We start from the raw sequence: 26,176 nt of genomic DNA, 5'->3' as shown, positions 1-26,176 counted from the left end.
CCTCATCAAAGAAAACGGGAAATATTCGGCCGTTTATAGAAGGATATAATCAACAATTCTTCGCAGCGTGCTAGGGTGACTTCTATCCAAATTGACTCCTGTACACAATTTATACCATTGGGCAGACCACACTTACAACAACAACAACAACAACAACCAACAACAACAACCAACAACAACAACCAACAACAACAGCAACAACACTTTATATCAATATAATAGACTTTATTAGACCAATATACAAGAGTGTTATATAACTTCTGGATCCTTAGGCAAATGCTCTAATTATGACGTAATCATTCTGCGGAAACCCGCAATGTGGAGTGAAGTAATTAATAAAGAGAAAATTAGACATCCATCCATTGGTAGCAATTGCTACAACGGAAACCCATACGGGCTCCGCGGTTTCCTCGAGGAACCCGTATAGGTTTTCTTTGTACAGAAATTGCTACTAACGGGTGGATCTCCGATTTTCCCTTTATTTAGGCTATAATTATGGATCCATGCAGTTATATAAAGAAAAATAAACGATTCAGACACGGCAGAATCATTTTTTTTTTTGGCTATAGAAGTCACGAAGGTTGAGAAAAAAAGGGGCGTTTACTCCTACAAGGCGGATGCACACGGTCTGTTTACTCCGATCCATGACGTCATGCTGCCTTGCCCGAAATTTCCATTGACAAGGCTATCGTGATGAAAGCGGTGACGTCAAAATCACTGTTGCCTACTCGGGAGCACCCCCATTAGATTCTATGGCACTTGGGCCAGGTAACATGACGTCATGGATCGGAGTGAAAGGCCTTGTGCTATCTACAGTCGGGTACAACTTGAGAAAAAAGGGGTGTTTACTCCTACAAGGCGGATGCACACGAGCCTCGACCAATGGGCGCTCACTCTAGGCTGACGTCATGAGCCGGACGTTCGAGGACACCGCCGATGGAGAAGATGGCCGCCCGCTCTTCGAACTGGGCCGAATAGCGTCAGTCGAGTGCGTCTGCCCCTAGTCAGAGTGAATTCCCAAACTGTTTGGGGTGGTCTTTCATGCCGGAAATATTACTGCGAGCTTACGTTGCACCATTTGTGCCGCGTGCGTTTATTTTGAGACGTGATTCAGCGACAAAAGATTGCAGGCAACATCGCTGACGCTGCGCTACGCGAACTGGCGAGACTGCAGGCTTGCAAAGAAAAAAGTGAGAAGTAACGAAAAAGAAAGCCTGTCACATACTTGAAAATAAGTTTGTGAAAACACAAAACCAAGAGTATGTATTTAGAAGATGAATGAAGCATTTTTTGTACCTTTCCTGCCTCGATCGCCTTCTCGCCCCATGTTTGTAATGGTTTCGATGAACGTGTTGGTTTCTTTCTAAGTAGTTGTTAAATAGCAACTGATTCATTTTAAGCTCGGAAAACGAGTAGTAAATTTGGCGTGTACATTTAAACCAGTACAAAAGCCATGCTGAGCTACTCTTTCTTATTTTCTCCCATGCAACGAAGCTATAAAAGCAGACGACGTGCAGCATTGCAGAAGGCACGGGGTAATTTTTCTCTCGCGATCCGGCATGTGCTATAGCATTCAAGTCATGAGAGCTCCGCCAAACCAGCCATCAAAATACAGAAGTATTTATTTATACTGAGAATTACGCGTTTTCAAAACACCATTTTTTGAGCGGGACTACTATAGTCGCGGAGGCAATCGGCTCTTGCACTTCGGTCATCTGGGCGGGACCTCCCCCTTTTTTAAAGTTGTAGCAGACTATAGGTAGCGTTGTATTAGCTGCGCCAGTAGTGACGTCGTTGCTTGCCGTCGTAGCAGAGCGAGCGCGCAGCAGTTTATCCCCGGCTCCAAAATGTGTCGGCCACGCGTCATACGTACTTCCGAGGAGCAGGCAGCTTTCGATCAGCAACGCCGCGAGCAGAACAGGGAACGAGTTCGTCTACGCCATGGCGATGCTGCAGCCGGGGCAAAAGAACAGGCTCGTGCAGCGGAGTGCAAGCAGCAACTGCGTACCGAGGATCAGCAAGCTACCAAGCCGTCGTTTACTGGACCGTCGGGATTAACCCCGTGATAAACACCGGGGCCGCACGTTTCAGCTTCGCTGGTTAACCATCTGTACGGAGTGCTTGGGCGGTGATTTTTTTCTTGTCTTGTTGAATACTTCCACTTTTCCTCACATGTGGAACACTGGTAGTCTTTTTTCCTGTTTTAGGGATGGCTGTAAAACCGATGTCTCTAACTATCGCCCAATTTTTTGTTATCTGTGCCACATCTTAGATTTTTTTAGCTTCCTCTTGAAACCGTAATGTCATTACTGTGAAGAAGGCATTAATTCAGAATCGGCATGCCGCTTCTCTATCACAAATATCGCAAGTTGACGTCATTTTCTGTGACCTCAGCAAAGCTTTTGATGTAGTCAGCCACTCATTGCTTATGACAAACTCTACACACTTTGGTGTTGACTCGTCAATGGTCAATCTTTTGCAAAGTGATATGCTTGATAGACCATGTTATGCCAGCGTCAGTGGCCAAAATTTTCTTCTTACAGGACAACTAGCGGCGTCCCTCAAGGATCATCATTAGGACCACTGCTTTATTTAGTTATTATTAGCCACGTTCTTTGCGCTATTCGGAATTCTTCGTTCCCTCTGTATGCCGATGATGTCAAGATTTTTAAGGACATACGTGCTGTTGACAGTCCCATCCTTCAGCCTGACCTGTTCTTTTTTCTTCTGAATGGTGCAGAGATAATAACCTCACCTTGGATGCTGCTAAGACCAAAGTCCTGACTTTCACACCCAAACAGCAAACATTTATTTTTCTTATTCAGTAGACTATGTACCACTGTGTAAGATCTGTGACATCAATGATCTCGGTGTACCTTTTGATAAAGCCTTGCAGTTTTCTTCTCACGCAAAACGCGCTTCAAAGCGGGGTATGCGTTCTCTTGGTTCTGTTTGCAGACTATCGAGAGAATTCAACTCGCCTACACCACGCCGAAGGTTGTACACAACAATACCTGTCTTCCTCAACTCGAATACGCGTCTGTCGTCTGGAATGGCATTTCTAAATCCGACAGTGACATTAAAGATTGGGCCCAGAAAACGTTTCTAAGCATATGTTATCATCACCGCATTGCTAACACGTACTCTGGACCTTGTTCTAGCACTGCTGGATTATTGTCATTGCCCTTACTTCGCTGCCGACGTAATCGCGCTGACCTTCTGTTTCTTTTCAAACTCCTTCACGGTATCCTTTCATGCCCCATACTCCTCAGTTGTATCGTGTTTTGTATTCCGCGCCATATCACCAGAGAACACAGAGCTTTCCACGTTCGTGCCCACCATCACTGATACTAAATTGTCCACAGAATACAGTCTTTTATAACGCGTACTTTATCTTCGTATTTTTCACAACTCGATCTCTGTTCTTTTGTGAACTTTGCGTTGTTGCGTCATAGCTTCACATATTGTTGAACGGTCATTCTCCTCCTTTCTCTCTTGTATTCATTTTGCGCCTTGTCGTATCTACACTGTTATTTTCAATATCGTTGTTTTTATTAATCGCTTTGTTTTACTGATATTCCCGCACCGTTTTTGTATTTGTCTTTCCTTGTATGTATGCATGCGCCAGCACGTAGACTTCGTTGTTGTTGTTGTTGTTGTTGTTGTTGTTGTTGTTGTTGTCGTCGTCGTCGTCGTCGTCGTCGTCGTCGTCGTCGTCGTCGTCGTCGTCGTTGTTGTTGTTGTTGTTGTTGTTGTTGTTGTTGTTGTTGTTGTTGTTGTTGTTGTTGTTGTTGTTGTTGTTGTCTGGGACCGGCACTTGTAGGTCCAATTGTTAACTTCTAGAAAATGCACAAAAAAAGTTCACATATATATTTAAACATCGATTTTGTGAAAAGCATTCTATCTCCATAGAGATAACATAGACACGTTACCTACAATCACCTGTAGAGGCAACAAATTGGGTGTTCGTTTTCTCCACAAATTAATGCGTGGAAAAATCTGCTGCTCGCACTTGCTGTATAATGTGTGCTTTTACATTCCGCAGAAAGGCACACGGAAACAGCGAGCCTTTCAGCCTTCAGATTTTTCTGGCCCTCTAGAGTGCAGGCCACATATAACGTCCATTCAGAGCGCCTGGATATCTTCATGCCTAATTTTAACTTCTTTTTTTCTGAAAGGAGTTGGAGAGTAACTTCAAAAACTGAACAAAAACTCTCATATCTGTTGTGTGTTCCATCATACTGCAATCCTTTTTCTGCTTCTCTGCTTTTGCTTTGTATTCTCTTCGTGTACACGTTTTATTCTCTGTTAAAATTCTCTGTACCTGCGAAATAATTATTCTTTTTTATGTGTGTGCGCTTGTGCGAGTGTGTGAGCGCAAGCTAACTCCCCTACCCCCCCCCCCCCACTTATGAGAGATTCGCAGCAAAGCCCACCTTCCTTGTGAGCGACTTGTTGTCCTCGAAGGAGAAGAGGTAGGCGCCCCTGTTGGCGACGGCGTACGAGGCCAGGTCGTTTTCCTCGAGCTTCTTGTCCAAACCGGGGTCGCAAGTGACGTCGTAGTCTCCCATGTTCCACGTCGAGCACGGCTGCCGGAAATGATCGAGCTGCTTGCCCTGGACCTGCTTGTACACCATGACGCCCATGGTCGAGGAGAACACGACGCGGAACATGTCGCCACGGCTGCGACTCAGGTTCACCGCGTGCTCGGCCACCTCCTGCGAGCGCGCGCTGCTGCGAGGCTCCCGAAAACATTGCAAAGGCCCACAATTCTCAATGGTTACGCACGCGTGCAGAGACCAATTGCCTTAATGTGCTTAAAATATTATAAGTGTCTGGATATTTAAAATTATAAGGCTTGTTCTTCAAAAACAAATTACACAGATCCAACTCACATATTGGAATCTATCTCACGGTCTCTTTCTGGCTATCCTATCCGTTTGCTGGCGTACCATTGTAAAGCGCCGGGTACCACTCTTGTGGAAACTATGTGAAGCGAAGCTCTCCGAAGTGTTTCAATGAAGTTATTGTCCGTCTCGTTCCTGCGGCGTACTGGCGTGCACGCACGTGCGCACCCCGTGTGCGATATAGATACAACGCGCTTTGTGTTGTCGGCTTTCGCGACCGTTTCTGCTTGCCTGCGTCCCGTTCGCTTCTAGGTCCCGTTGTCGGTATGAGCACCACAGCCCGAAGATTGTCATGTCGAACAACTAGTTGGCCGCAGCAGCATAATCTTGGCATGAGCCCATTGCTGCATGGCTCCGAAGAAATTCGAAGCCATGCAGCAGCGGTGCAAGCTGGGCGAGGCCAGTGGTACGGTTGGCGTGTAACACCCCGGGCAAAAAGGATACTCAAAGACCATGCCTCATCGAAACGAAGGATGGATCCATAATTTGGTATGGTTGTCTCGAGTGGTTGCCGGTCTGGCAGGCACCCCCTTGTGTGTGCGACTCTACGGGACAACCCTTTTCACAAACTGTCCGACTCTAGAGGAGACCCCTTCCGCGAACCAAACAGGACCCGCGGGTTGCTGCCAGAGGAAGCAAGTACGTGAAACGTCACCTGGGAGAAGGGATCAGCCGCCCACCCCCAACCAGACTCAGAGCATGTCACGTGACGTTGACGGGAGGAAGGTCCCGCCTACGATTTTAGTTGGCCTATTCAAGAGGACCCGCAATGTACTTTTTTCAGTTCATTCATTCTCTTCTTCTTATCCTTCCCCAACCATCGAATAAACAGTGCAAGTGTCGCACTAGAAATCGTCTCGTCCTTGCCTGGTCGCCATGGTCTACCGGACGCCTGCAGCCCGCAGACAACACCACGCTACCCAATAGTAAGGCCGGTCGAGGTTCAAGAAACTGCATCGCAACACCAGCCAACACAACGGCATGAACGGCCTTCCTTTGGCCTCACCTAGCTTGCGCCGTGAATTTCTTCGAGATATAGTAGGCGCGATAACAGAAGTGCCCGTGTGATTGTGGCCCGATTGTTAGAGTTGCTTTGCGTGGGGGCCGATCACGTGATTACGGGCACGTAACTCTTTCGCGGTCTATTCGGCAAGGGAGCAGCAGCATCCATGGTCTGGAAAGATTCGCAATGAAAGCATGTTTGTGCAAAAAAAAAAATGTTTGGTTTTCAGTTGTTTTCTTACTTTAACATAAATTATCTCAAAACGACATGTTTTATTGCATAGGTACCATTGTTTTCTATGTCTTCCAGGATAACCAGTTAATTTTTTCCACTCTACTGACAACTACTGTGCTAGAATGGAAAATATGCACTTAACGACTTAAATTTTAAAATGTGCAAACTAAGCCATAAATTAGGTGCTCGTGGGAAAAATTTCACCAAAACAGTAATTTTACTCAGATTTTAACAAGTCTAGTACAGTCGAAGCAGCGCAAACTTTGAAAGAAAATAATGCACGCACTATGCGGATAGTTACTGTCAAAACGGTCCCTCAACGTGGTCAAAAATGCATGGGAAATATGGGGCTGTGCCCTGAACATCTTTCGCAGGTGTATGCCAGCCTGTGTAAATCATACACCAACGACAGCGACAAGCGGCTTCTCACACTGCACGGCTGCTGGGGGTTTTTCACCACCGACGCCGCCTGCGCGTCGTTGTCACCGACGGCCGCTGCGGGGCTCCCACGCACAGGCGGCGTTACATCGGCAGTGCGTGCCAAGCTCAGTATACTGTACTAATGGGCACCTTCAATGCAAAAGTGGGGGAAAAGCAGGCTGGTGAACACGCAACTACGGCGTCGATTCTAGGAACGCTAGAGGAGAAATGCTGGTAGAATTCGCGGAAAGGAATAAGCTGCGAATTATGAACACCTTCTTCAGGAAGTGTAGCAACAGAGAGGGGACCTGGACAATTACACTGTATGTTTTTAGGTAGGTAGAGCCCGTTCCATTCCTCGTGTCCTTAGCTTTCATTGCTTTGGAGGTCTCACTTTCGCTCTTTCAGTCTGTGTGGACACGTTTGGGAATGTCTTTTGTTATTGAACTCAAGGCCCACCCACGCTCTCCTTTTCTTTCGTTTACCGAGCCAGATGATTTGTTTATTATTCTTTCCAGCAGTGCTGTATACATTTAAAATTCGAATGTCTTTTTGTGTTTTTATGTTCGCCTGTCTCTGAGTGGCAGTAAATTGTACCTATATTTTTGTTTTGGAACACATCCTGAGCTCCTGACTGGAAGCTTACCATTATCGTTGAAAAGGGAGGTATACAATCAGTGCATTTTACCGGTGCTGACATATGGGGCAGAGACTTGTAGACTGACAAAGAAGCTTGAGAGCAAGTTAGGGACCGCGCAAAGAGCGATGGAGCGAAGAATGCTATGCATAACTTTCAGAGGCAGAAAGAGCGGTTTGGATCAGAGAGCAAACAGGTATAGACGATATTCTAATTGGCATTGAGAGAAAAAAAATGGCGGTAGGCAGGCCATGTAATGCGCAGGTTAGATAACCGTCGGGCCATTAGGGTTACAGAATGTGTAACAAGAGAAGGGAAGCGCAGCAGAGGACGGCAGAAGACTAGGTGGTGCAACGCAATTGGGAAATTCGCGGGTGCTAGTTGGAATCGGTTGGCGCAGGACAGGGGTAATTGGAGATCGCAGGGAGAGGCCTTCGTCCTTGCGGTGGACATAAAACAGGCGGATTATGATGATGATGATGATGACGATATCTTTGTTTCGTGTTGTCTTTATATCAGCGCCATTATTATTATTATGACATGTGTCGGTTGTGCACTGTTTAGTAATATTTTTCCTAGTTCAAAGCGCGACACCTAACAAATATTGAGAAATTTTGACCTTGACTGTACCCATGTTACATCGTCGTGTTGTACTATTCCATCTGTTCTCGTTGTTCATCTAATGAACTGATGTAGTTTCACAGTACTAGTGATGTTGCATTTTCTGTATGCCCTCTGCTGTGTAATGTGAAAACCCTGAAGGTAATCAAAATGAAATAAGAAGTAGGGCAAGAGCCCGCCACTGGGGAATTGTCATACAGTGCGCAGCATTCTTTGTTATCGATCATTACTTATGAAACCCGCGAAACCAAGGCTGCCATATCTTTAGAGATAAGCAACTGCAATGAATACCACGCACACTATGACGATCTCCCACGTCATTTTCACCACCAATCTCGTGTTTCACAAATGAAAGAAACGTTGCTGCAGCGCTTTTTCTCCCACCATTTGCCCGCCGACACGCTCGCCTTCGTTCCAACGCGCCCTCTTCGGAATCTCTGCCCTGTTGTTGGACGTGCAATTTTCTCCTTGCTCGCGTTATCCTCGCCTTTCTCGTCCGCACGAACCCTCGCGCTCTCACCGCCGTCGTCATCGTCGCTGCGCTCCGCGTTCGCTCGGTTACCAGGGGCAACGCCGACGCTCGCCGCGGAAGCGGGCGGCTAAGAGCTAGCTGCGCTCTAAAGCGTGTGCAAAAATTATGCACGATGATTGTCAACGTAAGCGAATAGCCAGTCGCCTGTGGAATAAATGAAGAATAAAGGAATGGTGCGCTTGAAGACGTATATTTGTTGAAGTGGGGACATTTGCGTGGATTCTGCGGTTTGTGTAATTCCGTAGAGAACAGAGCGGTAACAGGCGTGTATGTATTCGAGATGTGCGTTGCCTCCACACAGGCGAGTGCCAACCCTCTTCCACCACCGCCGGATAGCAAAGGGAAAGGGCAGCAGGAGGAGAGGAGGGCTTTCCTTCCCCCGCATCTAAACGAAGCATCAGTCTTCAGCGGCAGCATGTGCGTCTCGAAGATCTGCAAGTTTGGCGACAAACGCACCCGGCAACTCGGTTGCGCGCGTTCCTTTGTACCGGCGGGGAAGCCACCACCAACCCCATGAAGACGGACCGAAATTATCAATGAAAGCCTTTATGCAGGGCTTGCCCAGATCTAGGAATGAAGTTGCCGAAACTCACCAGCCTGGGCACGGTGTTGTTGGCGAGGTTCTTGATGCCAACGGCGCTGATGGGGTAGGCGTGACAATCTGTGTGGCCCCCGAGATGCGCCTGTCTGAGCGTGATGTGCGTTTCAAGGATCAGGGTGGAGATCTCGCTGCGGTCAGGGAGTAAAAGTCGCATTGGCTGGGTGACCGATCGAACCATCGTTTGGGATTTAAAAAAGTCGCAGTTTCGCCCGGAAGGTGAAGCATCCATTTGCGATAGCAAATTAGTAGACAGCTATACGAAGTAAGGATAGCAGTTTTGTCGGCCGCATAGACCTGGAAACGTTCGCTTACTCACTGAATTAACAATCATGGTGTCAGCGCGCACAGGTGAACACGAAGACATCGCACACGGTGACCGCGGACACTCGCTGTCAAAACGCTGGCGTGAGCAAGCGCGGAAGCAGCATCGAGCGAAGTGACCTTCGTGCTGTCTATCGCTTCAACGAAACTGAGTGGCGAGGGCACAGTATGCACAAAGGTGCGAGCCGTCTGCAGACCATTTTCATGATAGGGCGCGCGGCACTGCGCGAGACCGCACGAAGTACGCAGTTGCTTCTGGAGAAGAACACCGCCCTCCCACTCCCTCCCACGCTGCCTCCCGACTTCCTCCCCTTGCGCGGGCGAAATTGAGCCGGGATAGTCAGTTCCCCTTGCATCCGGTCGCGGAATACGCAGTTGCTGCCGAAGAACAACGCCGCCTCCCCCCCCCCCTTCTCATCCTCCCACGGCCTCTTGCCCGACGGAAGGCGGCGCGTTTTCTCTGCGCTATCCTCCCTCCCGCCCGCCAGGTTGAGCCGCGATCATTCGGCTCCCCTTGGGTGCTTTCACCCGTAAATACAGCATAGTGAGAGTGGCGACGGTGTTATCGCCCTTGGACTTCATACGCATTACGGCGACGGCAAAAAATGCACCTTGAGTGTCCATATAACTGTAATCGCAAAAAATAAAAATATCCGCCTCCATTTCACCCTGCGAAGGTGGATGAACGAAGAAGCTGCTGCCGACGTTAAACAAACCCAACCGACGCTACACAAGCTCCACCACCACAAGCGACTTTCGTCAAGCCCGCCCGCACCTTTGCGGAAGTGCAGCACAGACGTTCGTTCTTACAGGCCCTCCGTGAAGCGCAAGTGCCTTATTGAACAAAAATGAATGTTTAAAACTAAATTGCGTCAGTACATGCGTAAAATACGATTACACGTCAGCTGCAGACGTGACACCTTCGGACTGTATTTCGAATACACCAGAAAGCACGATTCTGTTGCGCGGAAACCGTAAGGACAAGGCCCTTTTCCAGCTGCTGTTCGGGGTCTCTCGGAGTAGCCGCGTCCGTTAGGCAGCGACGCCGTTTGTCGACAGGGTTCGCCATAATGTCGACCACGGTCACAGCACACGCTGTGCAAAAGATGCAACTGTCACAGCGCCCATGCATCAAGGACACAATATACATTGCGTGCACACGTCTGTCACGCGCGCACGCAGGTGTGCGAAAGTGCACCGTAAGGCCCTATATTTTGTAGGTTCTCCGCCTGGCGAAAGTGGTTTATTGAACTAATTGAATTTCTCAAAGTAATACGCACCATAAAATTCGTAAAGTACGATTAACACACAACCTGCAACCATGACAGCACCCGATTGTAATTCGAATTTACGGGAAAACGTAATTCTGCTACGCGGAAACTCAGATACAAAGCCATTTTCTAGCTACCGCGATGGCGGTACTGTTTTTTGGGTGAGCACAGATCGAAAAAGCCCGACCAACTAGAAGCTCACGAGGGTTGCAAGGTGGTCTTGTTGGTAACGCATTTTGAATATGTGTACGGTAGCACGATTAAAAGACGGGACAAAAGGAGACACAAAGGAACACACACAGCACTGCGCCGTGTGTGTCCCTGTGTGTCTTTTTTTCCCGTCTTTTAATCGCTCTACCGTACACATATTCGAGACAACTAGAGGCTAACACCTTCGCTGTGAAAGAGCAGTGAGTGAATGAGTAAGAAAGAGAATGAGCCACTGAACAAGTACGAAGTGAATTCAATGCTGTGATTTCACGGGCTGAAACCACGACTTGATTATGAGGCACGCTGTAGTGGGGGACTCCGGATCAATTTTGACCACCGGGGGGTACTTAACGTGCTCCCAATGCACGGGGAACGGCCGTCTTTCCATTTCGCCCTCATCGAAATGCGGCCGCCGCGGCCGAGATTTGTGCGCGACAAGTATGCCATACCGTCGGTCATACCATACAGTCGGTGCGGAAGGAAAGCTGATCACTACAGCTGCCGAATCAAGTAAACATAGCACACAAGCGGCCATACCATAAAGTCGGTGCAGAAAGAAAGCAGGCCACTACAGTAACTATATCGTACAGTTAGTGTAGAAAGAAAGTAGGCCACTCTTGTTACCGCAACAAGTATACCATGCAATCGGTGATATCGCTCAGTCACTGCAGAAGTAAATCAGACCACTACAGTTGCCGCGACGAGGAATTAGTGTAGCCTAATTAAACAAATTATTAAGTCTTGTCAAGACCATTAAATGACATTTAAGATTAATTAAACCTAATTTTCGTTTATTAACATTAAGATAGGGATGATCAGGATTATTTAAGGCTAATTATAATAACGTATAACTGAGCGTATTTCAGAAAAGTGAAGCTAACAGAAAATGACTTAGGCTAAATTTATTAGCCTAATGAAACATAATTAAACCCAATCACGATTAATTGCGGGTACTCAATATTGATTAAGCCTAATTTCGATTAGCATTAAGTTTATTAAAGCTAACCAGTATTCATGAAAGATCACTAAGATGACCTGAGCCTAGTTATAATTCATTAGCTCAAACATTTCATTAGGGCTCATAATTCTTACTCACATAATTCATTAAGGCTCATTACAAAACAAATAAACGAGCAGGTGTAGCCGTCATACGGCCAGACTCGTTCCAATACGTCAGAGACGTACGAGCAAGATGAGCGACTGGAAAGAATACTCACGCAATATATGTGACAAGTCCTACTAGAGAGATTCTACTGTATGTTTCTTTTTTTACCTATTTTCAATTTCCTGTTTTCTATGGGTCTGTACTTCAGATTGTTTTTTTTTTCTTCTGGCCCTTTAAAATCATGTCTGAGTAGTTATTGAACTAAGTAGTTCAGTTTAAGTAGTTAATGAACTTTTTGCGTATCACGCAAAAAAGTTCTTTTCGATCAAAGGCATCACCTTGGACAATCACCCTTACATGAAGTCCCCAGTATTAAATACTTAGGTATAACAATAACTAACAATCTCTCCTGGAATTCACATATTGAAAATATCTGCTCATCCGCCTTGCGCAAACTATGAAGAAAGGGGGTTGACCGAGGTGCTAATTATTATGAATCGTATTATGAGAAGCCAACAATCAAAGAAACCAAGGACAACATAGGGGAAATTACATTTGCTTACTTATTGTATTTAAGAAACGATGAATTAATGGCAATGAAAGTGGATGAAAAAACAAATTGCAGCAGGTGAGGGACGATCCCACGTCTTCGCATTACGCAAAAAGTTCCCCACCTCGGTCGGGAACGGCTATCGAGCCTTTGACCTAGCGCTTCCACTTGGGGGTCCGAGTGCACAAATGCGCGTGTATCGCACTGTAGGGTGCTAGTACCTCGGCTGGCAAAATTATTCCAGAGCCATCGACTGCGGCGTCTGCGCTTGCTTTTTGGACTTGACACAATATCAATCGAACTCAACAGATGATGGCGATATCAACGCAATGCGCGAGTGAGATTTGCAAGCCGGTTCTGTTCCCAATCATGATGTGCGCCAGAGAAGAGACAAAAGTGCTCACGGTATTTGCGAGATGTCGGCGATGAATGCGTCGGCAATCACGTTGGTGGCGAGGAAGACGCCAAGGAAGACCATCGAAGCCGGATCTTGCGACGGCAGCGTCTTGTTGAGGTACTGCGTCGCATAATAAATGACCGTGGAAAATGTTGACGAGGTGGACATGATTATTGAAGATATACGGGCGTTATTGGCAAGCAAAGGATTTGCCTTGCGTACGCTAAAATATGTACTAAGTGAAAGCGGGAACTAAAGGCAGACAAATAAAACCTAAAATATCAACAAAAAATATGCAGAACTGTTGGGGGTTCTGCGAATGCTAGCAAATGCACCAACGTTGCTATGACGTGTGAGAAATTGTGTGTGAGGCGAAAGCGTGCGTGTGACGACAGCAGTTAATGCGACGACGATGTGGTGCGACACCGATGGCATGACGACTGGCTTTTTTTTTTTTACTCCAGCGAAGAAAGGTTACTGCATCGCCGTGCTTATGCGCAAAGATCACGCGCGAAGCTCGGCGAATGTGTTTTTTTCTTAAAGATATCTTCCGGAGCGATGTAAACACACACCCTCACCCATGTCCTGCAAGGTATGTGTAATCCCCACAATAAGGACAGGGACGCTATGCAACCGGCCACGGCATGTCTCAACGATACAGTAGCCTGTCCGTTTAAGACTTGGGCCGGTCTGGAGGACGGCGCGTCGCACAGCGTTTATGTCGCATTAGCTTCGACAAGGAAAGAACGGGCGAATGTGGGCCCACTATAGAAGGCGGCCCCTCGCATAGCATGTGATGTTGAATTGATTTCCTGTAGAATCAAAATGAGCTTGATACACATTCTATCGAAACCCAAAGTAAAGTTTTTGTGAGGGTGGTCACTGCGCGTCATCAGCTTCAAACGGCGCACCACAAGACACATCCCACGAGAACCACAGGGCTACTGAGTCGCTCTTTAGTGCTCTTCTCTCGCTGCGTCCGATGCCGCACACTGTGTACCAACCAGCATAAATGAACACGCTGTTCGTGATCACGTGCGGCAGTCCCTGAGAAGCGTAGCGTCTTCGTCAGTCGAGGGGCAGTGTTCAACTCAGTGGAGCGGAAGAACAGCATCGAGTCGTTCCAGAATAGCGGGTTGCTTCCCCCGCCGAGAGTGTCGAAGGCTCACCTTGAAAAAATCCTTCAACTTGGAGAGCGGAACGCCTGCGGTGGGTTCGTAGTCGAATGCGCCCAGGGCGAGCATCCTGTCGGTGATGAATGACTTGACGATTTGGTCCCGCTGCTGAATGACATCTAACGTGCTGTTTTGCCCGGCGCCTTCGGATAGCGTGAAGCTGACCCCACCGGCGGTGAGGGTCGCCATTCCGAGCGCCTGCGAGCATCCCCGTCAGCAGCAGCATGAGTCTAGTTTTTGTGTTCACTGCCCCCAGCACGAAGGCATCTGCAATTAGCCTTGTTTTGCGCTAGCTTATTCCAACTTGCGCCTGCAAATTTCCTCATTTCAGCACCGCACCGGATGTTTTGGCGGCCTAGACTACGCTTCCCTTCCCCCTCCCCCCTTATTTAAGTCTTATGGTCCACCGCTTACCTGCCTTACGTTGCTGCATATCCTGCATTCTTCTAACCTCAACTGCGAGACTACATGCGAATACATCTATTTCGGTCAGCAGTATATAGAGCAAACCGAGGAAAATTAAAGTAAAGGTGTTTTGCAACAGCTGACGAAGGTCTAGAACCTTCCCTCGGTCATTTAAGCATATGCAGTTGCTGCATAGGATTTGCAAAATGTTATACGCAACAATGTTTACAGTGTTAACACTAAGTGGCATTCGAACATGTTCTACTTCACATCGTAATAATAAGAAAAAACACAAAACTAATATGTACTAGCTACAATACATTTTGGCATTGCAAATCATTATATGGTATACATAAACAATAAGGTAAAGAGAGATCTGTCTTTGGAAATAGCAAAGCATTGGTTATACATAAAGAAGCCATAGAAGGTCACCGAAGAAGCAAACAAGACAAAGGTAGCAGCACTGGTATTACATCTCTACAAATAGCAAACGGTTTAGGCGCTTAGAAGGAACGTTAACCTTTGAATTTTTTCTAACTAGAATGTATATTTCTCAATAAGCGATGATTGCTGTAAAGTCCTCCGAAATGATGGAGAACTCGCTACCCTCTCTCACGAGACTGGGTCCCCAAGAAGAATTCTTCAAGCTGCAGCAAGTCGCACAGAAGGATCAACTAGGTAATTTTGAACGTTTGTTAACATTCATAATGTTTAGCACATACGTATCAGAAAACGTTTAATAAGGGGCACTTAAAACCCATTGAATGCGGCTACTGAAATTGACTAGTTGCTAAACAATGCAGAACATATAAGAGAAATTATATTGCTGTACACGAAGCGTAGAAACAGCAATTCCGCTCGCTCCTTCAGCTTCTTCCTACAATATTTATTTGTGCGTTAATTAAATTATTATGCCCTGCAACGACATTAAACAGGGCCTTTGATAGGTGGGTAGGCAACTAACAAACAACTATATATATATATATATATATATATATATATATATATATATATATATATATATATATATATATATATATATATATTATGAGAAGCCAACAAACACGGACGCCAAGGTCATGAGGAAAAATTACTTGTACTTAGTAATTGAAGAAATGATAAACTGATGGCAATGAAAACGGGTGAACAATACTTGCCGAAGGTGAGGTATGATCCCACGTTTTCGCATTAAGCTTGCGATGCTCTAGCCAATTGACACCGTTTCCCCATAAACTTTTTGGGTATTTATGTTTTACTACTACAACTAACCTTGGAACCTAAACCCCTCATATATATGTGTATATATATATATTGTTGCGGGAAGAAAGCAGGCCCACGAGTGTAAAATAACTTATATTTACAAATGATGGATATGGCGTTCAGGCAACCGCCAGACTTCGTCTTTCTCTAGTCCAATTCAACGTCTTCCTTCACTTCACCGTAACATCACCCTCCCGGTGGGGGAGCTCCGTCCCGGTGCAAGTTAAACAGCCTCACTTATTGGGGGGACATAGGGCTTGAGCCTGGTGACGTGAACAACATCACTGGTTAAGTTGGGAGGCACGGAAGGTTGACCGAGTGGGGCGATCTCGTAGGTCACGTCGGACAGTTGGCGTAAGATCTGGTACGGACCAGAAAAACGGGACAGTAATTTTTCCGACAAGCCGACACGACGTGAAGGCGTCCAGAGAAGGACAAGCGAACCAGGTGAAAAATGGTGGTCTCGGTGCCGAAGGTCGTAGCGTCGCTTTTGAGAAGCTTGCGAGACTGTGAGGCGATGACGGGCGACATCTCGGGCCTGGGCGGCTAAGTCAATAGCATCGCGAGCGTAAGCAGTGCTGGGTGAGTGTACTGCGGAAGGTAGCAACGTGTCAAAAGGCAAGGTGGGGTCGCGGCCGTACAAAAGGAAAAATGGTGAAAATCCGGCAGTGTCGTGACGGGACGAGTTGTATGCGAAAGTGACGTATGGTAAAGCGACGTCCCAGTCGCGGTGATTGTTGGAAACGTACATGGCGAGCATTTCAGTAAGTGTGCGGTTGAGTCGCTCGGTGAGGCCGTTCGTTTGAGGGTGGTACGCGGTAGCAATCCGATGTTCTGTAGAACAGGAGCGGAGCAGATCATCAACGACCTTCGATAGAAAGTAGCGGCCGCGATCCGTCAGCAACTGGCGAGGGGCGCCGTGGTGCAGGATGACGTCTTTTAGTAAGAAGTCGGCGACATCTGTAGCGCAGCTGGTTGGCAGGGCTCGTGCGATGGCATATCTAGTGGCATAATCGGTTGCTACAGCAATCCATTTGTTTCCTTTGATGGAAATTGGAAACGGACCAAGGAGGTCGAGGCCCACACGGAAGAAGGGCTCTGTAGGTATATCAATGGGTTGAAGCAAACCAGCGGGAGGCATAGCAGGCGTCTTCCGGCGCTGACACAGGTCGCAAGAAGCGACATAACGGCGCACAGAGCGATAAATGCCAGGCCAGAAGAAGCGGCGCCGCAGGTGGTCGTAAGTACGAGTGACGCCCAGATGTCCAGCAGTAGGAGCGTCATGAAGTTGCTGGAGCACGGTGAGTCGAAGGTGCTTGGGGACGACTAGGAGGAGCTCCGGGCCGTCAGGACGAACGCTACGACGGTATAAAGTTCCATCGCGCAAGGTGAACATCCGAAGGGACGGGTCATTGGGCGAGGAGCTTAGGCGTTCCATAAGTGTTCGAAGAACAGGATCCTTGCGCTGCTCGTCGCCAATGTGGAGGAAGCCGGAGAGGGACAGAATACTGATGTCCGAGTCTGCATCGGTATCGTCCGGTTGATCCACGGGATTGCGGGACAGGCAGTCAGCGTCTTTATGCAGGCGTCCTGACTTATATATAATAGAAAATGTATATTCTTGTAGGCGCAATGCCCAACGTGCAAGTCGTCCAGTTGGGTCCTTCAAAGAGGAGAGCCAGCAGAGGGCGTGATGGTCGGTGACAACGCAGAAGCTCCGACCGAAAAGGTACGGGCGAAATTTGGCGACCGCCCATACGAGCGCGAGACATTCTCTCTCAGTAATGGAGTAATTTCGCTCGGGCGTGGAAAGGCGGCGGCTAGCGTAAGCGATGACACGGTCTTGGCCCTGTTGACGCTGAGCGAGGACAGCGCCGATGCCATGACCACTCGCGTCAGTTCGTACTTCAGTGGGCGCAGAAGGGTCAAAGTGGGAGAGAATCGGGGAAGTGGTAAGCCGCTCAATCAGGGTAGAGAAGGCTTTCTCCTGTAGCGGTCCCCAAGAGAAAGAGGCGTCTTTCTTAAGAAGGTCAGTGAGAGGGTGAGCGATGTCCGCAAAATTTTTCACAAATCGCCGAAAATAAGAGCATAGGCCCAGAAAACTACGGACATCGTTCGTTGAACAAGGTACAGGAAAATTTCGCACGGCGTGAACTTTCTGTGGATCAGGTTGGATTCCGGCGGCGTTGACGAGATGACCAAGCATGTTAATTTCACGGCGACCGAAATGGCACTTGGAGGAGTTTAGCTGAAGGCCAGCCCTGCGAAACACGGAGAGTATGGTTGTGAGGCGCCGCAGGTGGCTCTCAAAGTTCGGCGAAAACACAATCACATCGTCGAGGTAACACAGGCATGTAGACCACTTCAAGCCGCGCAAGAGAGAGTCCATCATGCGCTCGAATGTAGCTGGTGCATTGCATAATCCAAAGGGCATGACTTTAAATTGGTACAGACCGTCCGGTGTGACAAAGGCGGTTTTCTCGCGGTCCATCTCATCGACGCTAATCTGCCAATAGCCGGAGCGGAGGTCAATTGATGAAAAGTATTGGGATCCGTGAAGGCAGTCAAGAGCGTCATCAATGCGAGGCAAGGGATAAACATCCTTCTTTGTTATCCGGTTGAGGTGACGGTAGTCAACGCAGAAGCGCCACGAGTTATCTTTTTTCTTTACTAAGACAACCGGTGATGCCCACGGGCTACTGGAGGGTTCAATGATGTCCTTGTCCATCATCCTGTCTACTTCTTTCTGTATGATGGCCCTTTCTGTTGCCGAGACACGATATGGCCGCCTATGAATGGGGCTGGCGTCACCGGTGTTGATGCGATGCGTGACAACAGATGTCTGGCCAAGTGGACGGTCGTCCAAATCAAAGATGTCCCGATAAGATGACAGGAGATGACGAAGAGCTGTTGTTTGCTCGGAAGGAAGGTCGGGGGCGATCATCTTAGAAACATCGTCCGCGGGCGTCGAGTACGAAGGAGTGGATGACAAAGGTCCGTTCGTACTGAGGAAGGATTCAGAGGTCAAAAAAGAAATCTGAAATTCTTCCAAAGGAGTGATATGCGCTATGGCGATACCGTGTGGCAAAACATGTGACGAGAACCCAAAATTGAGGATGGGCACGCGAGCGCAGTTTTCGCGGATCCGAATTAAGGTGCTCGGTAGGGCAATATTACGCGACAAAACCACGTCAGTAAGCGGCGACAGGACGTACTCGCCATCAGGTACGGGAGGACAGGGCGTCAGCAGGACATTTGTAGCAGCCTGTGGAGACAGCCTTGCAAATTCAGCAGCACATAAGCGGTGTGGAGCACAAGTGGTTGCGTCGGCAGGAAGCGGCAGGTCCAACTGTACAACACCTGCGGAGCAGTCAATTTGGGCAGAGTGTTTCGAAAGGAAGTCGAGGCCGAGAATTAGGTCGTGTGGGCAGTGTTCAAGGACGATAAATAGAACAACGGTATAATGGCCCCCAATGGTCACACGTGCTGTGTACATTCCAAGGACAGGTGACGTACTCCCATCGGCGACTCGCACGGTGCACGGTACGGCGGGGGTCAGAACCTTTTTGAGCCGGCGGCGGAGAGCAGCGCTCATAACTGAAAGCTGCGCTCCTGTATCAACGAGAGATCTAACAGGAACGCCATCGACTTCAATGTCCAGCAGGTTTCCACATGTAGGCAGGGTCAATAGAGGATTTGTGGGCCGGGTCGGAGTTGCAGCTTCACCTCCGGGAGCTGCACCGCCTAGTTTCCCGAAGCGAAGCGACCGGTTGCAGAAGGGGACGAAGAGCGGTGAACGAGAGGCGAACGGGACCTACGACCTTGCGGAGACGGGGAGCGGCTGGATCTTGGTGGAGCACTGTCGGCGTTGATGTTCCTAGTCGGCGTATAGGGCGAGAAAGTGCGATTGTCGGGTACTTGGCTGTAGTGACTCGGAGACGACCACCGAGGAGGCGACGACCAGTGGTTGCGGCAATGACGGGCGATGTGTCCAATACCGGAACAATTAAAACAGATGGGTTTATCATCCGCTGTGCGCCATTCAGCTGGGTTGCGACGGAGTGGTGGAAAGCTTTGCGTCCGGGAGCGAGCGGTCGGAGAAATTTGGTAGGTGTTGGTATGGCGGACTGAGCAGAGAGATGGAATGCCCAAACTTGCTATTTCCTCCCGAACGACCGCTTGTATAAGGGAGATAGCGGGTACGCTTTCCCGACAGTCTGAACGAACGGGAGCCGGGGCCATGGCCTCAAGCTCACGGCGAACGATGCGCGTTATTTCTTCCGGTCCTGCGGGCTGAACGAACCGCGGCGGGTCTTCGCAAGAAGATGTCGCGGCGGTATTGGGCAACCGGTCGAAAGTTTGAGTGACGCGGCGGCCCTTCGCTTGTTCGAAGCGCCGGCACTCCTTAATAATTGCATCCACAGTGGCACAATCCTTACACATCAAGAGATTGAAGGCATCGTCTGCAATACCTTTCAATATATGGCCAATCTTGTCTGCCTCGGTCATGTTGTCATCAGCCTTGCGACAGAGGGCCAGCACATCCGGTATGTACACGACATAGGATTCTGTGGACGTCTGAGCGCGGCACGCAAGTTCTTTTTTAGCTGCCAGCTGACGACCGACAGGTCTGCCGAACAGGTCTCGCATTTTTTCTTTGCAAACATCCCAGCTCGTTAGGTCGGCTTCATGTGTGTCATACCATTGCTTCGCAGTTCCCTTCAGATAAAATATTACGTTTGCAAGCATCATTGTAGGATCCCACCTGTTGTTGTCGCACACTCGCTCGTACATCGTAAGCCAGTCCTCGACGTCGACGTTGTCCGTGCCACAAAATGTTCCCGGGTCCCGTGGGTGAGTGAGGATGACCGTGGGCACGGGCTGCCGAGGCGTTGTCGCTTGTGTCGGTTGATTTGCCATTGTGGCAGCAGGTAGATGACGTCCGCTGCGAAGTTCCGTGGTGGTACCCCGCACCTTCCACCAAAATGTTGCGGGAAGAAAGCAGGCCCACGAGTGTAAAATAACTTATATTTACAAATGATGGATATGGCGTTCAGGCAACCGCCAGACTTCGTCTTTCTCTAGTCCAATTCAACGTCTTCCTTCACTTCACCGTAACAATATATATATATATATATATATATATATATATATACGTCTGTCACGACAGCCTCAACACACTCAAAGAAGCTGTTCTCATGCTTCTTTTTGCAAACAAACACAAACCAGGCCTGGCCTACCTGAAAGACCTGTTTGCAAAAGCGCAAAAAGAAGCATCAGAACAGGTTCGTTGATTGTAACTAGGCAGTCGTGTACAATCTTTGGCACTTGGCAGCAGCAGTCACGGCGTGGTTCAGTTTGTTCGCAGATCCGTTCGTGATCGCTTTCTTGAGAAAGCTCGAAAGCTGAGGATAACGTCAGAGGACATTGAACTTGAACCCAAAACCCCCATCTTCATTAACGAGCACTTGAGCCCTTCTATGAAAAAGCTGTTCGGTGCGGCAAATGCAAAGAAAAAGGAGTGCAAGTGGAAATATGCATGGACTCGGAATGGCAAAATATTTGTGCGCAGAACGGATACCTCAGCACTCATAGCGATCACCAAGTTTGATGATTTGCGTCAAATTGTGTAGTTATACTTGCAGACACCTAAAATTTCTTTCTCGACATGGGTTATCAGCCACACGAAATTAAGCATATAGTGAAACCAAAAAAATCTGTTTTGTCAGTTTTTCATTTAAACGTCAGATCCTTAACAAACAAAGAAGATGAATTAGCTGTTCTACTCGATACTATCGGAGTGTCACTTACAGCGATCATGTTTACTGAAACCTGGTACACATCAGCATCAATTGTATTTCACCGTCCTGGCTATCAGTGCTTCTATCAAAACCGCGAAGATAAAAGGGGAGGTGGCGTCGCGCTTCTGCTTAGAGAAACATTATCGTGCGAAATAGTCATAGAATACACGACGACAACTGCTGATTACGAAGTGCTCACTCTACGAAGTTCTAACAAACTTTTCTGTGTCATTTACAGGCCACCATCTGGTGCCATTAATCACTTCTTTGAATTTCTTGAAAAGATTTTTAGCTACGCATCTGATCAGTCCATAGATATGGTTCTAGGTGGCGATATTAACATAAATATGCTTTCATTGAGTCAATCCCAAAAAGAACTCCAGTATTTAATTGCTGCTAATGGTTTTTTTTAGCGTAATAACAAAGCCGACGCGAGTGACTTTAGAAAGTGAATCTTTATTAGATGTATTCATTACAAATGTAGACAGTAATTTAGTAACTGCAGACGTAGTTTATACCGACATTAGTGATCATCTTGGAATCGTAATGATAGCTGATAAGGCTCTACATGTTAATTACAAAAGGCAAGTAATTTATACACAATCTATAACGAAAAAAAATCTTGAATCCTTTCTTGCTGCGATTAGCCAACAGACCTGGAACAACGTTTTCGAGGAAGATAGTAGTGATACCGCTTACCTTAACTTCATCACTACATTCAAGGCTATATACGATGCACATTTTCCACTAAGAAAGACAGCCACATCATCAAAAGCACGGAAACCCTGGATGACGTCCGACTTGCTCCAAATGATCAAGCATAAAAACCGATTGTACGAACAGTTTGTACAATCAAAAGACGAAGAGTTGCTGCGGCAATTCAAAAAGTACAGAAATAATCTAACATCAAAACTAAGAATGGCTCGAGACGCCTATTTCACAAATGTATTTTGGAGCCATGAAGAACAGCGATCGGATGTAATCTGGCGAAAACTGAATTGTTTATTGCAACAAAATACCCGTGATACTTCCGAAAACTTTCAGCATGAAGGAAAACGAATTTATGGGACCTGTTTAGCTGACGCTTTCAACAATTTCTTTATTTTACAGGCATCTCAGAGTCAGGTAGAGTGCAGCCAAAATTACATTGAATTCATGAAGGGAAGCAGCTGTCCATCATCCCTCTTCATTGCTCCTACGAACTGCACGGAAGTTTTCTCGTGCATAAGTAATATTAAAAATAGCAAGTCAGTAGATGCAACTGGTCTCCAAATAGCGCCCATTAAACATGTTCTTCACTTAATATGCCCCGCTGTTACTCACATTTACAATCTCATATTATCTACCGCTGTATTTCCAAAGGCACTGCAAATGGCTCGAGTAATACCGGTTTTTAAAAGCGGCGACAACAATTTCATTCGTAACTATCGTCCAATTTCTATACTGCCAGTGTTCTCGAAGGGTATAGAAAAATTAATGCATGGTAGGGTACTGTCTTTCTTTGAAAAACATAACCTGCTCCTTGACTTTCAGCACGGGTTTCGAAAGAATCGATCCACTGAAACAGCATTACTGACTCAAAAAGAAATCATTATAGATATGTTTCAAAATAAGGAAATAGGTGCAGGCATATATATAGATTTTACTAAGGCTTTTGACTTGATAAACCACAGAATTTTACTACATAAACTGGCAAGCTATGGTGTTCGAGGAAAAGCTCACGATCTTATGAAATCGTATTTGTCGAGCCGAACACAATATGTTGACTTTAAAAATTCGTTGTCTTCAATACAAAATATTTATGCAGGAGTCCCCCAAGGAAGCATATTGGGACCGCTCTTATTTTTAATCTATATAAATGATATTGTGCAATGTGTAACCGATGGAAAGATTGTATCCTACGCTGATGACACTTCGGTGTTCATAACCGGGAGATCAGAAAATGACATTGAAGAGAAAGCAATCAAAACACTGAGTGCATTAAATACGTGGGCAAACTCAAATTGTTTGAAGATTAATTCTAAAAAGACAAAAATAATATTGTACTTTCCAAAAGGAAAGATAATTTCTAGGCCGTTGAACGTGTTCTTAAACTCTGATACTGTTGAAATTGTAGATTCTGTTAAAATCCTTGGTGTTATATTTTCAAAGCATTTGACTTGGAATGATCATGTTGACTATATCAGATCAAAAGTGTCTTCAGCTGTCGGTGTCATGTTGCGGCTGCGCGGTATTCTTCCTGTGAAAATTAGGCTATTGCTATACAACTCATTAGTTCTTTCTCTTTTGCAATATTGTTGTACCGTTTGGGGCACTACGGGTGTCACAAATTTATCCAAGCTTCACCTTCTTCAAAAAAGAGCTGTAAGATGTATTGCTGGTGTTCCTTATTGTTCCCCCACACATGACTTGTTTTTAAAGTATGAAATCCTGCCAATCTATAGTTTATACAATTATAGACTTTTAATGATCTATAAACGCTCTTCACATAGCGATGAACATTACATTAGTTACCTGGCAAAACTTGAGAAAAACACGCAATCCTGCAGACTAGACATAAAGAAATTTGGTTAGTGCCGACGCCTAGGGCATATTATACAGAGCAGTCTCTTTCTTATACTGTCCCAGTATTATTAAATAAATTAAACAAAGAATTGTTTGACCCCTTTCAGCATTCGAGTGATGTTATTAAGCGATTTTTTCTTAGCAAGATTACGTAATGTTGCACTCAGTTTAAACCTATACCTGTTATTATTATTTTTTTTTCGTTTCCCCATGAGCACTTATTTGTTTTTCTAATACCTATGTTTGTGCTGCAATTCATAGCGCTGTTTTTACAAAGTGTTTTGTTATTTTGTTTCAGTGTTTATTTGGAAAATTGAAAATCTCTGTCTGTGTACTGTACTGCCAAGTTGATAAAGGGGGCAGGACCTCTGTCAAGCTTACGAGCTTTTAGTCCTGTCTCCTTCTCTGTCCAAGAGAAAAATAAAGACTGAATTGAATTGAATCTTTCATTAACATGTGTGGTAAGACTCGTGAAGGACAAAACGGAAGGCGCCTCAGCGAGCGTCTAAAGGAACTCCGCTACAACGTAAAGGAAAAGCGGGGTGCATGCGCTCCTCGAGGCCGCACTGCAGACACTGTAGGCATTCCGGTGGCAGCGCAAGCGACGATGAACGTACCACGAGCGTTTCGCTATTTCAAAACTGCTCCATTGTTGGCACCAGCAAGGGGTCAGTTAACGCGCGAAATTAACGCGAAACGGCGCGCGCCGCTGTACCTTGGAATCCATCGGCGACGGGGACAGAGTCCGACGTGCGCTGTTTTCGCGACTTGGTTCGCGTTGATGCGAGACGCAGTACGAAGGCCAATTCGCTCGCTGCTGCTGCCGCACTTCCTCACTTCAGCGCTTTGACAGCGAGTTTTCGCGGTCATCGAGTGAGATGTGATCACGTTTGCTTGTGCGCGCGTGATACCATTAGCGCGTGCTAATTTAGTTATTACGCCTATATATACAAGTTTGTACGGCCGATGAAGCTACTATCCTTGCTTCACAGAGCTGTCCACTAATTTGCTCTCGCAATCGATGCTTCGTCTTTCGAACTAACTTGCTACTTTTTTTTCTTCTGAGATCAGCACGCAAGGAAACTCATTTCCTTACGGTTCGTGAAAACTGAAGGCATGCTCACACACATGCTGCCCATGCGCGCAATCTCGGCGACTTCTTTTATCTCATGCGTGATTTCGCTACGCTTCTTGCTTACTATAATAGGTTTCTTAAACTATTTCTCAGACGCGCTCCAGCCAGTCTCCTATTCACTGGTGCAGCAGCAGGGAATCAGCGGTGGTCTAAATGGGCTAGGTACCCTTTCCCCTCACTCCTTCGGATAACTTTAACACTACCCGAGCACCTGACTCACGGTCTTGTAGGCATCCCAGCTCCGTGTACCGTAGAGGGGAGCGAACGTCCCGTTGTTGGCTATCAAGTCCGAGTAGATCAAGTAGTCGCAGGGCAGTTCGGAGCCGAGCAAGTCCTGATCGTCCTCGAAGGTGTAGCCCACGGTGCAAAACAGCAGAGGCGGCCGCAAGTTCTGGTGTTCAACTCGCACCGGCTTAGGAGTCGTGGTGATTTTCACCGCTGCAGCAAAGCACAGTATTGAAAGCACATGCACTAAAGGGCAACTTTCATGCGCTATTCATTAACGCGTTAGCATTAGGAGTGTCCAAACGAAAACAATGTATGTGAAGTGTGGCAAGACAGTCACGTGGTAGAGATTTAAACTGGCACGTGTACTTGATTAACCGTTTAACCGCATTTCAGCCGCTACCAACTTATCGCTCAGCTCAAGACGCGACTGCTTGATTTGGAATTTACTCGAATTATCGTTTATTCTATCCGTTCTATGTTCTCGCCGAACCTTGTGTAAATCGGATTGTGCGCGCGACACGAGTAGTGTTGTTCTTCTTGGAAAGCATGCGAGCACCAGCCATTACGTTGGAACCTAGGCCGAGTCATGAAAATTAGCCGACGCGCTTGATCCGCAGATCAGATTTCAACGATCACCAACTGTGCTCGCCGTTTTCATTAAGATTTATATATATATATATATATATATATATATATATATATATATATATATATATATATATATATATATATATATATATATATATATATATATATATATATATATATATATATATATATATATATATATATATATAT

The 26,176-nt window shown here is 46.7% G+C and overlaps 1 protein-coding gene across 16 annotated transcripts in view; it reads right to left on the bottom strand.

Moving 5' to 3' along the window:
- Positions 1 to 26,176, bottom strand: part of LOC139049177 (uncharacterized) — a 110,252-nt gene that overhangs the window by 8,687 nt on the left and 75,389 nt on the right. For 11 of the 16 annotated variants that reach the window (XM_070524477.1, XM_070524488.1, XM_070524480.1 and 8 more), the window contains 5 exons: positions 25,362 to 25,588; positions 13,979 to 14,182; positions 12,817 to 12,929; positions 8,948 to 9,083; positions 4,437 to 4,718 (listed from right to left, as the gene is read on the bottom strand). In XM_070524477.1, the coding sequence (XP_070380578.1) occupies positions 4,437 to 4,718; positions 8,948 to 9,083; positions 12,817 to 12,929; positions 13,979 to 14,182; positions 25,362 to 25,588 (962 nt within the window). Of the gene's footprint in view, positions 1 to 4,436; positions 4,732 to 8,947; positions 9,084 to 12,816; positions 12,930 to 13,978; positions 14,183 to 25,361; positions 25,589 to 26,176 lie in introns of all 16 variants that reach the window. The other 5 variants (XM_070524493.1, XM_070524490.1, XM_070524479.1 and 2 more) reach the window with 4 other exon arrangements.

This window comes from Dermacentor albipictus, chromosome 8 (assembly GCF_038994185.2).
Source record: "Dermacentor albipictus isolate Rhodes 1998 colony chromosome 8, USDA_Dalb.pri_finalv2, whole genome shotgun sequence".
NCBI classification, from domain to species: Eukaryota; Metazoa; Arthropoda; class Arachnida; order Ixodida; family Ixodidae; genus Dermacentor; species Dermacentor albipictus.
This window is presented reverse-complemented; position numbering and strand designations above follow the sequence as displayed.